The 16814-nt window shown below is 41.9% G+C and overlaps 1 protein-coding gene across 3 annotated transcripts in view; it reads left to right on the top strand.

Annotated features, from left to right (window-relative positions):
- The window catches only part of LOC145343918 (mitochondrial glutamate carrier 1-like), a 117052-nt gene extending 100532 nt beyond the window's left edge, over positions 1 to 16520 (top strand). For all 3 annotated transcript variants that reach the window (XM_080190449.1, XM_080190450.1, XM_080190451.1), the window contains 4 exons: positions 3561 to 3747; positions 10754 to 10908; positions 12901 to 12976; positions 15694 to 16520. In XM_080190449.1, coding sequence (XP_080046575.1) covers positions 3561 to 3747; positions 10754 to 10908; positions 12901 to 12976; positions 15694 to 15847 — 572 coding nt within the window. In that variant the 3' untranslated portion in view covers positions 15848 to 16520. The remainder of the gene's footprint in view (positions 1 to 3560; positions 3748 to 10753; positions 10909 to 12900; positions 12977 to 15693) is intronic.
- The last annotated feature ends 294 nt before the right edge of the window (positions 16521 to 16814 follow it).

The raw sequence follows: 16814 nt of genomic DNA, 5'->3' as shown, positions 1-16814 counted from the left end.
CCTCCCCCCCCCGCCCAATTAGTTTAAAGCCCTGTCTACAGTCCTCTTTATGTGATGCAATTTCTTACTGGCCCTAACAGATTTCCTCGCAACTTCCACATTTTTCATAGTACTTGTTTTTTTCCCCCTTCGTTTTGATATAACTGGGCCGTTTCTAGGGTCACAAACTTTTAAGACTGCCAACTTTTTTTTTTAACTACCACAGCTGCTGTTTCTTTCTGTGCCTGAGTTTTTCCCATAGTTTTGGACTTTTGGTGGGAAACTATGGCCTTTTCTTTTTGGAACCTTTGTTAGACTGTTTAACTTATAAGAACATAAGAAATAGGAGCAGGAGTAGGCCATCTAGCGCTTCGAGCCTGCTCCGCCATTCAATAAGATCATGGCTGATCTGTCGTGGCTCAGTTCCACATTCCCGCCCTCTCCCCATAACCCTTAATCCCCTCTCTTATCAAAAACCCATCAACCCGCATCTTAAAAATATTTAGCGAGGCAGCCTCCACCACTTCAACGGGCAGAGAATTCCAGAGATTCACCACCCTTTGAGTGAAGAAGTTCCTCCTCAACTCCGTTCTAAACCGCCCCCCCCTTTATCTTGAGGCTGTGCCCCCTAGTCCTATTATCCTTTCTGAGCGGGAAAAGTCTCTCCACCTCTATCCTATCCATCCCATTCATCATCTTATACGTCTCAATGAGATCTCCCCTCAGAAACTCTAACGAGTACAAGCCTAGTTTATTCAGCCTCTCCTCATAGCTCAACCCCCTCAACTCCGGCATCAGCCTAGTAAACCTCCTCTGCACTCCCTCCAAGGCCAAAAACTTCTTTTTGGAACTTTTATTAGACTGTTTAACTTCTTTTTTTAGCAGGTGGAAGACTCCTACAATGAGTTCTGCAGCTTTCTTATTTCTTATGGCTGGCTGGAGTGTCTGTTTATCTCTCTTTCTCCTGGAATAATTCTTCTGTTAATTTCATTGGTAGCTACCACGCTGTGCAGTCCAGACAATTATCTTCTTTTTAAAAAGCTTCTTAGTTTATTTTCTTTTTAGCATGTAGAGGATTTCTTTTGCTCCAAAACTGCCAATCTTCACTGCCTGCAGTTGCTCAGTTCAGGGATCACTACCCGGACACCCTGCAGGCAGTGGCGTAACTGAGGGTTGTGCAGGGGGAGCAACTGCTCCCTCTGAGCACGTTTTTCAGAAGTGGCGCCTTTTCAATGGGACGTTCCTCATGGGCCCCTGCAGAGGCCGTGAAGGAGATAAATATACTCATTAATTCCTGCCCACACCCAACCCCTGACTGACAGTTTGATAAACCAATCCTAGGATGATATGTCACTGCCCTGCCAGTACTCAGGACCTCATGTAGCGCTGACTGACAGCTGAGTTCACCAATCACAGCATGGCGCATCCACAAGCTCCACCAATCTGGACATGGCTTCTCAGCCCCGCTCCATCAGTGGGACTGCCCAGTCTACGGATGAACATCGGGATTCAGCAGTAGTAATTTTTCAGAAGTGGTAACGTTTTAACATTCACAGCAAGCATTATGCAGGTCACAGTAAGGTATTCTGTTAGCTGTCAGCAACCGTGAACAAAAATGTATTGAAATGCTGTTAAGTCTGCAGATCCACCTGATGTGGAGATGCCAGTCTCACGAGTACGAGTGAAGGGAAGTTTGTTCTGAATAAAGGTGGCAGACAAATTTGGTCTGCCCCTTTTCTTACTTCAGTGTAACTTGACTGCTTAACAATCACATACAACATAGCACCTGATCATGTGCGATCAGTCAATGTCAATACCTAATTTCACTTAGAGTTTCAATGTTTTGGAATAGGAAGAGGATGAATCAATGCCAAGAATTTGCATTTTATATATTTCAACTAAAACTTATCGAGAAAAAAAACTGACACCAAACCAAAAAGAAAAAGAGACAGGTGACCAAAAGGTTGATCAACAGGGTAGGTTTCTAGGGGCACCCATACAAATTATAAATGTATTTAATTTTTTTGGTGTTTATTTTATTTTTCTGTTTTCAGAAAAGTGAAATATTTTTGACCAAAAAACCATGTTTTTTTAAAGGAAAGAAAATGAATTACTAAGAATGGTTGGTTTGCATGCGACATGATCATGCCAGACTGTGATGATGTCAGCATGGGGTGAGGCCTGGACAGGGTGGGTGGGGAAATTGACAGAATAGTAATGAGGAGGTGGTCCTTTTTTATGTTTTTTTTATATTATATTAATTATATTATATTAATCCAGAAACTTATCTCGTATTCCAGCGTTAGAAATCCGCCACAACAGGTGGTGGAATTTGAATTCATAAAAAATATCTGGAATTAAGAAATGAAACCATTGTCAATTGTCGGAAAAACCCATCTAGTTCATTAATGTCCTTTAGGGAAGGAAATCTGCCATGCTTGCCTGTCTGGCCCACATGTGACTCCAGAGCCATAACAATGTCGTTGACTCAGTGCCCTCTGAAATGACCTAGCCAAAGGCAACAAGGCATGGTTAATAAATGTTGGCCAGCTGGCTCCAAGTGGAGAGGATCACCAAGAAAATCACACATATTGACACATGGCTACCAGCCGGTGATGTCTATGTCCCACAAATAATTAAAAAAACTAGGTCCCAATGTTGTCCTAGAGTCTCTTGAAATTGAAGATTAGTCTCTTGGATATTGCTGTAATCAACTGGGGATAAAAATTATAATAGGTATGAAAGTGTTTTGTTTTTCCAACAACGTTTGCTGTCTCAGAAATGATCCTTTGGTTTGGGATGGGGTTAGCTAACCATAGCTGTTCCTCTAACTGCCACTATTGCCCTAGCTGAGATAATAAACTCATGACTGGCCATGAAAGCTGAGATCTTTGCAATCTATACCACCAGGGATGCTGAGGTGGGGGGCTGCTTTCTAGTTTTTATTGTGGATGGTCAAAGAGTGAATGAATAAAGTATTTATAATGGCAGACTGCCAAGATCATCACAACTGTAACTAACTCTTTGAGCCCTGTACTTCTCCAGTAACTTTCCTGCTGTGCATCTAATTACTGCTGAGCAAAACTGAGACTATAACTTTCAAACATAGAGCATTGCATATGAATATCAAATGTGCAGAATTATCTCTTCATTTTAACAACATAAAAAAAACTACCAAAATGAATAACAAGTATTGGGACTTTAATATTTAAAGTTTCTCCATAGGGGTAGTTGTTTCTCAGATCTCTTAATATTACCTCTTCTAGAATATAATTAATCACTAGAAATCTTTTACACTTCGAACACTCCAGATCTGCAAGGTGTGACCCCTCCGGTCTTAGATAACAGCAGTCTCAATGTTACTTATTAAGGAAGAAACTTCTGAACATCCTGTTAATATTGCAGGCCACTTAAACTGGTATCTGGGATTTGAAAGTCAGAGGGGGAGCAAAAAGAAAATTGGAGGGTTAAATAATTGGGCCTGTTTCATTGACACTGAAGTATTCCACTATGCTGCATGATATGCCTTATTTAATCTGCTTGCTGTAACTGACCTACTTTCTCTATCTGATTTCATGCAGCAGCCCAACAGAAGCTGATGGCAGCCGAGGCAGTGTCGAGTTCCCCCATGGGGAGCCCCATCTCCAGCACAAGTCACACTACCTCTACCAACAAATCCCAACAGACTGCTACACAGATCACCAAAGAGCTGCTGAGGAGCAAAGGAATTGCTGGTCTTTACAAAGGCTTAGGTGCAACATTGCTAAGGTAGCAGCAACATGTGACATTTTATGTACATAGTGCATACTAATCACTGCAACATGCAAAAAATTGACATCCAATATCACTGCAGTTCAAAGCCTGTGACACTTTTACACTGCAAGGTTTTAGCTCAACCAATCATTGAGTTAACAAAAGCAACTGGGTTAGTCCTGATTTATTCAGCGATGCATTTCACAAGAGAATCATAGAATCCCTAGAGTGCAGAATGAGGTCATTCAGCCTATCAAGCCTGCACCGACAACAATCCTACCCATGCCCTATCCCCGTAACCCTATGCCAATCCCCCAGCACTAAGGGGCAATTTAGCATGGCCAATCAACCTAAACTACACATCTTTGGAGTGTGGGAGGAACCTGAAGGAAACCCAACCAGATAGGGGGAGAATGTGCAAACTCCACACTCAAGGCCAGAATTGAACCCAGGTCTCTGATGTTGTGAGGCAGCAGTGCTAACCACTGTGCCACCGTGCCGACATTTATATCGTTCCTTTAACATAGAAAAGAGCTGCAAGGCAAACATGGAAGTGTAATCAAAGAAATACAGGCTGAACAGAATGAAGAGCTGTTGGCAGGGGGACCCAAAGTATAGCCATAGAAGTGGGCTTTAAAACTAGGAGAGATTGAAGGAGGAAATTCTAGAGCCTGCAGCTTAAGTGGGGCGAAGGGAGTGTAAGTCAAAGCCCAAGGAAGGTGGGGAAAGGGGACTATAAGACTGAGGAAGTTACAGAAATAGTGAAGGAGTTTAAACGCAAAGATAAAATGTTAAATTTGAGGTGACAGTGTAGGTCAGTAAGTCAACTGGCAATAATTTCAAAAGCCTGGCTGTGCCAATGAAAACCTGGCAGGCATAGCCAGTAAGCAGTACACCAAATGGCTGCTGTTCAACGATGGTCATCAAAATACTTCACTGAGTGATTCATAAAATGCAGTCACGCTGAAGATCAACTGACAGTTCTATTTTTCAGCCATTGGATACCAGTGCCATGAGTAAACTCTTTCAATAAAGAGTTGATGAAAAGGCTGAGTTGTACACGCCAGCATTTAGATTTCATCAGCATTGAAACCTGAACACGTGAAATGAATACGGTGCATTAGAAATGTCTTTCAATGAACTGTCAGTGCTGGGATGGTGTGAGGAGAATGAATTCACTTGAGATGTAGCTGTTAACTCCACTTTTCAAATATGAGACACCCTTGCATTGCACTTAATAAGCTTCCCAAGACAATCCCTCATCATCCAGCAGTGTTGATCAATAATCACTGTTTAAATCAAAAATATTTTTCAATTATCAGCAGAAATTTAGTATCACAAGTAGGCTTACATTAATACTGCAATGAAGTTACTGTGAAAATCCCCTAGCCACCACACTCCGGCGGCTGTTCGGGTGCACCGAGGGAGAATTTAGCATGGCCAGTGCACCTAAACAGTACGTCTTACAGACTGTGGGAGGGAACCGGAGTGCAGAGAGGAAGCCCACACAGACACGGGGGAGAACATGCAAACTCCACACAGACATGATCTAAGCCGGGAGTCGAACCCAGGTCCCTGGCGCTGTGAGGCAACAGTGCTAACTACTGTGCCACCGTGCTGCCCTGAGTTTGAAGCTGATTCATTTTTAAAATGGCAAGTGACTGTGGAGATTTGTCTTTTTCTTTTAATTCTCCCCTATTTTCTCCTTGATTTTCCCAGCAGCACTGATTCCTTGTTGGAATTGTTCCCATGGATACTAACTTCTCTTCTTCAAACGATCATTTTTGATAAATGAGCCCTGACAGGTGTTTGGCTATTTGACTGTATGAAATATCCCAGCAGATCCTGATCGTTTTTCTTATTTCCTTAGAGAGTTGTGTGAAATAGTGGAAGAATTTTCAGACTGATTAACATGAGTGCTCTTTATAGCAGCCAATATGGTGGTCAGTCTTATAGAGTGGGAAGGTTTTGTGGCATCCTGCTGCCTGTATGATAAGGAGATAGGCAACCCACAGTGTTTGAATCTTGCACCTTCTGACTGAAAGGTGGGAATGCCAGAGGAGAGCTCTTTTAGGCTCAGCATCTCCAGGAGTAGAACCTCTTGCCAGTTTTTCCATTGCTTCAACCATGGGTTCTGAATGTCCCTGGCTGCACACAGTAAATTTAACACAGACTGGTAATCAAACCGGATCTTTCCAATGTATGTGACTTTTGGTATTTTCCCACAAGGCAGACAGGGAACTGGGTGTTTTCTTTAAGTGCTGAATTGTTCGTAATAAATCGTTGAAGATTGTAGTAAATTGTTGAAGAACTTATCGCTGTGTGGCCAAATTCCCCTCCAATTCGATTTTCAAGTTTGCTGACGACACCACCGCAGTGTGTTGGATCTCAAACAATGATAAGACAGAGTGCAAGAATGAGTGTGGCAACAATAATGTCTCCCTCGATGTCAACAAAACGAAGGAGATTGTCATCGACTTCAGGAAGCGTAAAGGAGAACTTCCCCTGTGTACATTAATGGGTATAAAGTAGAAAAGGTCGAGAGCTTCAAGTTTTCAAGTGACCAGATCACCAACAACCAGTCTTGGTCCCTCCATGTTGACACCATAGTTAAGAAAGCCCACCAATGCCTCTACTTTCTCAGAAAATTAAGGAAATTTGGTATGTCAACTATAACTCTCACCAACTTTTACAGATGCACCCTAGAAAGCATTCTTTCTGGTTGTGTCACAGCTTGGTATGGCCCCTGTTCTGCCCAAGACTGCAAGGAACTACAAAAAGTCATGAATGTAGCCCAATCCATCACACAAACTAGCCTCCCATCCATTGACTCTGTCTACACTTCCTACTGCCTTGGCAAAGCAGCCAGCATAATTAAGGGCCCCATGCACCCCAGACGTTCTCTCTTCCACCTTCTTCCTTCGAGAAAAAGATATAAAAGTCTGAGGTCATGTACCAACCAACTCAAGAACAGCTTCTTCCCTGCTGCTGTTAGACTTTTGAATGGGCCTTGCATTAAGTTGATCTTTCTCTACACCTTAGTTATGACTGTAACACTACATTCTGCACACTCTCGTTTCCTTCTCTATGAATAGTATGCTTTGTCAGTAAAGTACACAAGAAACAATACTTTTCACTGTTAATACATGTGACAATAATAAATCAAATTAAAAGATTACACCATGTCTGATTTAACAAATTGAATTGTTGCCTGTATATAATTTTGATGATGCAGTGTAGCGTAAGTGTTGTTTTCTGCTGTAGTATTATGCGCGTGCTTCAATGAAGTGTTATTTTGAGGCAACGGGGCTATTTTTTGAAATAGCCAACACAACAAGCACAGAGGAAACCTGTTCAGAGCTCATCCATTGCCATCCATTAAAAATACTTAGGATGGGTCAGTTAGTCTCAAACATTGCCTACTCTCAGCCAGCTGGTTGGGGTTGCACTGAGTGGAAACAAAGATTTTTTTTGAGAGGGATTTTTCCTACAAAGGGTGTATGTAGTGTCTGGACAAATGCTGCCAAACTACTCTTGTTGCCTGGCTGCAGAATGATGTTTGATAAGGCCTGGGAGCAAGATCTTGGTCGAAAGGGTAGTGAAATAAAATATCTTTAATACAGTATGTTGACCAAGAGTGCTGTTTTCTTATAATTCAGTGATTAAAGAGCTTCTTAGTTACTGGTCAATTCACTTGTGGGAGAGGAGTCTGTCAGTTATATATTTAGGCATCATGTGAATGAGTTCACTAATTGAGTTACTTGATGTAGGGCTGAGTAGGGAGGGGAGGGGGAATGATTACATCCCCCCCCAAATGTAGAAAGATATCTGTGCCAAATTGTGGAGTCATCCATGGCACTCCATGACAGCTTGCTGCACTTCATGTCAGTGGAAAACATTTCTGAAGAGAGATTTAGGAGTGTAACAATGCATTGAGCAGTCTGACTCATGTAAATGCCATTGGAACCATCCCTTGACACTGTTTCATCTTTGATGCCCTTAGGTGGGATTTTACGTCCTTGCTCAGGCAAGATCGTAAAATCCTGCCTGAGGCCAATGGAGATTTCCCTTCTGAGAACCTCGCTCGCCCGATTCTGGGGAGACCGAGGTGGTAGAGTTTCAGCCTTGTTTCCAATAAAGCAATTACTCTGTCCTACCCTGGCACAGCCCTCATTCTCACTCTAAGCCCAAGGTACACAGTCATGAAAGGAAATGGTAGGCAGTTAGTTTAGTTATTCAACTGGCTGAACTACATAATGTGTCAGGTCCTACTGATCTGCTAAAGCTGCTCATCTTATTCCAGGATCAACCTGCAATGCAAAAATAATGCCTGGCTTTTTTTCTCTACTGCAAACCCCTTTCCACTGTCTACTCCAGTTTGTCTCCAACAACATGAGGAGCTCATGGACTTTTTATCACTAGGATTGAGACATTCCAATCTGCCACTTCCACTAGCCAAACTTCCTCTAAATGTTCATCCTGTGGGGACTATTCTGGGGCCTCACCAACACCCTGCACAATGGCAACAAAAGCCCCCTATTTTTAAAGCCCAATCCCCTTTGCAATATTGGCTAAAATGCCTTTTGACTTCTTAACTACTTGTTGGACCTACCTGCTAGCTTTTTGTGATTCATGCACTAGAACACCTGGATCCCTTTGTACGTCACTCACCTGCAGTTTCACTCCATTTAGATAATAATCTGTCTTTTGATTCCTCCTATAAAGTGCACTACCTCATGCTTCCCTACATTAAACTCCATTTGCTAGGTTTTTACCCTTTCAGCCAATCTATCTATATTGCATTGCAGAATTTCAATATCCTCATCACAACATGCCCTTCCACCTATCTTCGTATCATCAGCTAATTTGGAAACCTTATATTCTGTTCCTTCCTCCAGGTCATTAATGTAAATAGTGAACAATTGCAGGCCAAGAACTGATTCTGCTGGTACTCCACTGGTTACAAGTTTCCATTCTGCAAAGGATCTATTTATTCCTCTGTTTTCTATCTGACACAGTAAAAAGTCTGACAACACCAGGTTTTAGTCCAACCGATTTATTTGATAATATCAAATAAATCGGTTGGACTAAAACCTGGTGTTGTCAGACTTTTTACTGTGTTTACGCCAGTCCAACGCCGGCATACCCACATCATTCTATCTAACAGCCAGTTTTCAAACCATCCTAACAAACTTTGTCCGAGTCTGTGAGCTTTTACTTTATGTACCAGCCTCTTGTGTGGTACCTTGTCAAATGCCTTTTGGAAATCTAAATATACTACATCTACAGGTTCCCCTCTATCTACTCTTCCTGTTACATCCTCAAACAATTTGAGCAAATTTTCCAAACCTGATTTACCTTTCATAAAACCATGTTGACAGCCAAAAGTGCACTATTAGTATCCACATGGTTGTGGATGGCATCCAGCTCTAAATTGCCACTATCTTTCTCAGCTCCTGCAAGGTTGCTAAATTATCAGACTGCTTATCCAGCATTCAATAAATGAGTGAGCAGAAATTTTCTCTACTATAAAAACTGAAGTCATTGGGGGTGAGTTTACTGTTGTGCCCCAACAGCTGATGGGTGGGGTGAGTCGGTAAGATTGCGCAAGAGCTGAGAAATTATGTTCGAGTCCGATTTCTCGCTTCTCGCAATCTTAGAGTGGGATATCTGGCATGAGACGTGAGCCTGAATAAATTAGTTAGGTATGTTTAAATCTGCTTTTGCAAGTAATTAACAAGCCTGGGACCTGGGGTGAGAGAGCACGAAGGGCAATTTTTCTGGGTAGGGTGGGGCTTGTGATCAGCCATTGGCCCCTACAATCACTGATGGGAGGGCAGGGTTGAGGCCAGCTGTAGAAGCGAGTCTCTCTCAGACCTGTCGAGTCTCTGCTGGTTGCCATTGTGCATGTGGAGCCACAGAAGTCTGCACATGCACAATGGCACCTTCTCCTGCTACAGCAGGCTTGCTGGCAACATAAGCCCCGTCCCCATCTCTTACAGATGAGGAATGGTTTAGCCTACTTTTTCCTGCACTGAGTGGACAAGACACTGGACTTGAACTCACCCAAAAAACGGGTGAAAAATTCTCTCGTTTTCCCACCCATCTTAGATGTAGAATTTTTTTGGTAAGATTCCCCCCCGCCCTTCCCTTGGTTACCAATTCTGTTCTGCTCCCTGGCAACCATCTGAGGCTAAACCAAACTGTTTGTTACCTTGTGTCTATATTTAACCCCTAGATGAATTTCTGACCACATATTCCTACCATCACTAAGATCACCTATTTGTATCTCCTTGCATCAGCCAACTTCTCCCCTGCCTCAGCCCATCTGCTAATGAAACCCTCATCCGTGCATTTTCTACTCTTGACTTGACACACTGATCATTCCCTACGTCTCTCAGGCTTTCTATCTTATTTACCTCCTTTAAGACACTCCTTAAAACATGCCTTGTTGTCCAAGTGTTTGGTCATTTGCCCTAATATCTCATTGTGGCTTGATGTCAAGAGTGGATTCTCCGGCCGGGCTTACCTCAAAACCGGAGAATCCTGCCTGAGGTCAGTGTACCTTTGCATGGTCCGCTCCCCTGCCCGCTATAACTCCTACATCTTTGAGTTTTCATGCTTCTGTGAAGTGCTTTGGGATGTTTTATTACATTAAAAGTGCTCTATAAATACTATTGTTATTATTGGTGGCTTTTTACGTTGATTTTGATTTACTACAGTAGATGTTGGAGGTTATTTATAGCTCTCAGTTGCTTCATCCTGCCAGATCTTTTAAATGTTAACCATGCTGTCATGTCCTCTATCGTCACAATTGCGTTGCTTGTTATATGAGCAAGATTTTAAATTGGGTTCAAAATGCTTCCATGAACTCTCCAGTTTTCCGTTTTAATTAGATTAGGTGCTTGGCTCTTTTTAAATTACTTAAATAAGCCGTAAGTTGAAGAATACGTTAAAATGAAAAGTGGGAGTGCTGTTGTGTGTAATACACTCTATTTAATGTTATTCTGTTTATTTAAAGGGATGTTCCTTTCTCCATCGTCTATTTCCCATTGTTTGCTAACCTTAACAAGCTGGGGCAGAAGAGTTCGGACGAGAAAGCTCCATTTTATGTATCCTTCATAAGTGGCTGTATTGCAGGCAGCACAGCTGCTGTAGCAGTGAATCCTTGTGATGGTAAGGTGCTATTTTCATTTTTTTTGTGAAATGTTGCAGGAAAACCTACCTACTTTTTCATATCTAACTGCCTCGTCACTTTCCATGAGTCTAACCATCTGCCTTCGTCCATTAATCCCTCTTTTCACCTCTCTAAAATATAGGAATTGGAGTAGACTATTCAGCCCCTCCAGCTTATTCTGCTATTCAGTTAGGTAGATCATGATTGATCTGCACCTTAATTCCATTTACCCAATTTTGCACCATCTCCTTTGATACTCTTACCAAACAAGTCTAGCAATCAGCTTTGAAAACTCAAATTTATCTGTGGATGTATATCTGTTTGTCCCAATATCTACTCCACTTTCCTTCCATACCTACCCTATGAAATGATACCAATGGACTTGTGTTGACTAGTGTGCCTATATTTTCACTCAGCATTAAAAAAGTTTTGAAAGTACTTAAAGGATAATAATTCTTGTTTTGTTGATCTGGACTACATTGAACCTGTGTTCAAGAGATGCAAAACAGTGTGCTAACCCACAATGATGTCCTAACTCCTGCCTAATTGCTTGTACCCAATAAAAACTCTGGTCTTTCAGCATGCGTTACACAGTTTGACTTGGGTGTTAAAAGTTCTTAGGACTGTGCCTGGTCTGTCAAGAAGTGCTGCTTCTGAGGTTCAAGAATCATTTGTTCCATTGTCACAATTGTCATTCGTTCCTTGAGGGCAGAATTACTGGAAATTCTATGTATGTTTTTAAAAACCTCATAACATTAAAAACAGCTGTTCTGCTTTTAAACACAATTACTGCATGGATAGAATTTGTCATATGTAATGAAGTTGTAACCTACCATGTTAAATTCTGTTCTACTATGAACAGAGAGTATATACTGGTGTTTGAGTTTTCAGCTTTTAATCAAACTTTGAGGTTTTTGAAGATGCTCATTAGCTCTTCCCTCCCTTATTGGAGCTGTCATTCATTTTCCAAGTAAATGGTCTCTTTTCTCTTCTGGACATTTTCCTCACAAAAACCTAATTTGAAGAGTGAGGAGTTCACTTCATTCAGTAACTTGGGATGGCAAAGGAAGTATCAGAGTTGAAACCAACGCCCTGCCTCCATTCTGAGTGCAATGGGTTTGGGATGTGGGAAAAGCTTAAAGCACTGCTCCATTACATTATCTTGCTTGAAAACCAGAGAAAATGCAGCCTGATGTGTTGTATGTCCCTAGAGAATAAGGATGCTGCAGTGAGCCCTGAGCACAGAGTGGGTTCAAGCTTTTGATAGGTAATGCTAGGAAGTTTAGAATGTTGTGGACAGTGTGAGCACTAGCCATTGTAAATTGTAAGTCTCTCAACGCCAGTTAAAGTCCAACAGAACTCAGCTGATGAAGAGGCAACGCTGTGAAAGCTCGTGCTACCAAATAAACCTGTTGGACTTTAACCTGGTGTTGTGAGACTACTTACTGTGCCTACCCCAGTTCAGCGCTGGCAACTCCACATCATTATAAATTGTGGTTTACATTCAAGCCAACATCCCCTGTTTCCTTGGACAAATGGGAATTTTCCTTTCAGACATAGCCCTTGACCAGAATGTGAAAATGTTACAAATGAGATGCTACAAAAAAAAACAGATTAAGGGTGCAGGAGCAAAAACGCATGTAAAAGAGAGAATGAGTCGCACAGAGGTTACTAAAGTAGATGTTTGACTTTCAGACATGATGGTGTAAGATAAAAGGAGGCATGATAAGAGAAAATGTAGAAATAAAATATGTTTATGAGACCCAGAGAATGTATGAATTGTTCAGTCAATGAAGGTGGGTGGACGTAAAACCTGGCAAAACAGAGTAGGCAGGAGAGGCCCAAGATTTTGATTGATGAAAAGCAGGCCAACATGGGTGTAGACCAGCCACCGGCAGCATACTGATAGAAGAGGCTGAAACTACTTTGGTACACTAAATTCTTTCTTTTCCTGTGTACAATAAGAGACATCCTCTTTTCTTCCTCATCAGTAATAAAGACAAGACTTCAATCTCTTCAAAGAGGAATTCACGAAGACTCGTACTCAGGAATAATAGACTGCACCAGGTACTAAGTTGTGTATTTTCCTAATCACAGCATTTTTCATTTCTATCATATGTTTAACATAGAATAAGGTCCACAGCATAATGCGAGGATGTGAGGAAGAAACCGCTGCCAAAGCAAAGGAGGAATCAGGATGGATGACAAAAAGCTTGCTCGATGGTGGACATTATGGAGGATCTTAAAGGAGGAGAGGGAATTTAGACTGCAACCTATGTTGTTGAAGGCAGAGGTGTCAAAGGGAATGCTTAAGATGTCGGAATTATAAAACTTGGAAATGGAGGTTGGGTGAGGGTTTTAGGGTTATAGCAAGTAAAAAATGAGGAGCAATTGGGACCAAGAAATAATTTAAGAAGAATTTCAAATTTAAAGTATTGTGGGACTGAGATGTAGGTCAGTGACGAGAGATAATCAGTGAGTCAAACACAGTATGCTGCAGAGATTGGATGAACTGAAGTTTATGGAATTTGGAGGCCAGCAAGGAGACTATTGGCATATTCCGGTCTGAAAGTTTCAAATTCTCAGCTGAATAAAGTTGGTATTGGCCTAGCCAGCGATGTACACATCCCATGAAAAAATATATTTTAAAAATTACTTTTTAATATATTTCCCACTACCTGGTGGCATGCAGAATACACCCAGTAGTTCAATGGCACTTCTATTGCTTCTTTGCTCTAACCAAATAGATTTCTGGCCTTGATTTCTCTGGAATAACCTCTTTTTTCAGCAATGTAATCTCCTTAATACTGTTATCCCTGCTTCTTTCTTATCTTTCCTGAACATCTTGTGGACAGAAACATTTATTGCCAGTCTGCCCCTTTTTGAGCCAGGCATTTCTGTGTGGTTGTCTGTCCTACCATTCATCAACCTTATTTACCACACTTTGTGCATTCACACATGTACACAGTAAACTTGACATAGACCTTATTGCATTTCCTTTTACCCTGATCCCATCTTATTCCTGACTTTAGTGCTATTTGTCTCCCCCACTTTGTGCATCTTGTTTGATCTAATTTTACCACTTGTTCCCCACTCCCTTAAACCATCACTGTCCATGTGCAGTTTATTATGTTTCATTGTCCCCAGAATTGGTTGCAATGTCCCAGGAACCTAAAGCCCCCCTCCTCCTTATCATATCATATATTTCCCATGTCTAATTGCTCTTGGAATGGTGATGATGAACCACTGTTTTGAAGTGCTTCAGTTCACATGGTGTAGGTATACCCACAGTGCTGTTTGAGAGTTCACACCCACTCTTATGTACTTAGTCATTGAAAAAGTGGTGTAGACTGTTTCTAGCTGTCGCAGGCAGTTGGCTGCGCTTAATTCGCCAGCCAGTCTGTAGAGGGAGCTACTGTGCACGTGCAGACCTCTGATGTTGCACATGTGCAATTTCAGCAGCAGGGGTCTGACAGACAGCTATCAGGCCCCCTCCTGCTGGAGCCAGCCTGAACCATGACCCCCCCCCCCGCCACTTTGCAATCGCAAGGGCCTGCAGCTGAAAGTGAGCCCCACAACACAAGGCATCTAGCCCCCATCCCACTGCCTAGACTGACCACGTCCTCCTCGCCAAGGTGCCAGGCTGGCACTGCCCAAGGGGCATGCCTACCTTGTCTTTGGCCTCTCTGGCTTCCCGTTCCACTGGCAAGGCCAACAGGACTTTTCCCCGTTCATGGGGAGCATGTGTTTTCCTCTCCGGTGGAGCCATAAAGATAAGTGAGCCGGAAAGATTGAGCGCCGGACTCACTAAACATGTAAATTAACATCGTAATATGTTTAAATAATTTATTCAGCCTCTCGCCCATTTCCGACAAGAAGCTGACCTCGCTGGAAATCTGACTTTCGTAAGACCATGAGAGTTGAGAAATCAGGCATGATCCCAACTTCTCAGCCCTTGTGTGATTTTTACTGACTTGCACCATCCATTGATGCGCGGGGTAGAATTCCTCTTGATGGGATTTACCGCAATGTGGTGGCTAATGCTGGTATTCCCTTTTTATTGCAGATGTATTTAATTGTCTGGTTTTAAATTCCCCAGTTGCCATTGTAGGATTTGAACTCATCTCTCCAGCTTACTAATTTAGGCTTCTGCATTACCAGTCCAGTAATACCACTGTATTACTGTACTCTATATAATAACTTCTGATACATAGATAAAATGAGAGTTTAATAAAAATATTTTTGATTTAGACTCCATCTTGGTAAAGAGGAATATTAAATATCATTTGTGTGTGTTTTTTTAAAGTAACTAGCTTCAGCATTTTGAGTTGGGCAGAGGGAATAGATGCAAAGATTTTGCCTTCTGATTGTTATCCAACAGCTAGTACTGGAAAAAGTTCTGTGGAGGCAAGGACTTGTTCTGGCTTTGCTCTAATGCCTCCATTGCTGAATAGTTTACTGACAAAGTGTAATCTTAAATGTGAAGAATGGGTCTTTGGGTGAAATACTGGGAAGTATTCAGTGCATAAGTTGTGTTGAATGTGACTCTCTCCTTCCAGTATTACTCCCACTCTTTGTAGGGAAGTACCAGGCCTCAGGTTAGTCATTCAGATACCTGACTGAGATTAGAAACTTGGAATGTGCTATAACTCCCTCGCTCAGCCAATGTGCTGATTTTGCTTAATGGCTACCTTGGTCCCCAAGGAGCAGTGCTTTTCAACAATCATATTGGTGTTTGAAATCTTGGGACACTTCTGATTTTTATATTGTCTTTGCTCATATAGGAAAATCTGGAGGAATGAAGGAGCAAAAGCTTTCCTGAAGGGAGCATACTGCAGAGCCCTGGTTATTGCCCCTCTCTTTGGCATTGCACAAGTCGTTTACTTCCTGGGAATAGCAGAGAACATGTTTGAGATGCTTCAGAGCAGACGATATTGATCCATGGAGCCCCTTTGCAAGATATCCGGCCTGGTTTCACAGGATTAAGTATGTCATTTGAAGAGCACAGTTTTTGGAGACTAAAATTCAAATCACCGTCCTTTTCCTTCTTGCCCCTATCCACACCTTCATCACAGAAACAAAACTTTATTCTCCCAATCATTCCTAAAGACCATCAGTATTTTTTTTTGTTGTTTTTATTTAATTTGTTAACACTAAGATGAAAATGTGTCTGGGGTCAGTCAACCAGCACCAGCTGATATAAGAATTATTGTAATTATGTAACCCATACGTTGATCAGTACAACAGAAATGCTCCACAGAAAGTGGGAGACCCCTTCATCTAGTTGTTCCTGTGTAGGATGTAGATGGAACAATGCAGGTGCCTGGGTGGAGTTCCAATAGGAGAAGAATGGTTAACTGTCTTGTTAATAGTAGGTTTTTTGTTGGAATTCTGTGTCCAGGTGCTGGGTGACTTTGTATTTTTTTTGAAAAACACTATATGGAGTCTGTCCTTTATGGTGCTGCCTTGAACATAGTATTGCTGGGATAACAGTTCATTTGGTCTTCTTGCACCTTGGGACAAAATTTTATTTGGGGGAGGGCACACAGATGGACAGTGACATCCTGTTAAGTGATTTGCCTCCTGTTCTGTTTTCTTGATGTCAATAGAATTGAACAGCCAGCTGATGATAGTACCTGCTTTGTGTTCCTTACCCAAGGCAAGTTTCAAGCCCCCCATGCCCCCCCCCCCTCCCCCAACCCCGCCAAGAGTCTGGGTATCTGCATTGCAGCTCTAAAAATGTAACTTCAAACAAAGTAAATTTGAAGTGAAATTGGCATTGCAAAATTTGCATCTATATAAAACAATGTGGAGAGCCAAGATAGTCGCCGGTGGCTAGGGACTGACATTTGTTTGTATGTGCTTTTTGGCCACCAAAGCTGGAAAAGGAGATTGAGACACCCAA

This window comes from Carcharhinus amblyrhynchos, chromosome 6 (genome assembly GCF_965287045.1).
Source record: "Carcharhinus amblyrhynchos chromosome 6, sCarAmb.v2.hapA, whole genome shotgun sequence".
NCBI lineage: Eukaryota > Metazoa > Chordata > Chondrichthyes > Carcharhiniformes > Carcharhinidae > Carcharhinus > Carcharhinus amblyrhynchos.
The sequence above is the reverse complement of the archived record's forward strand: the minus strand, read 5'-3'. Positions and strand labels throughout refer to the sequence as shown.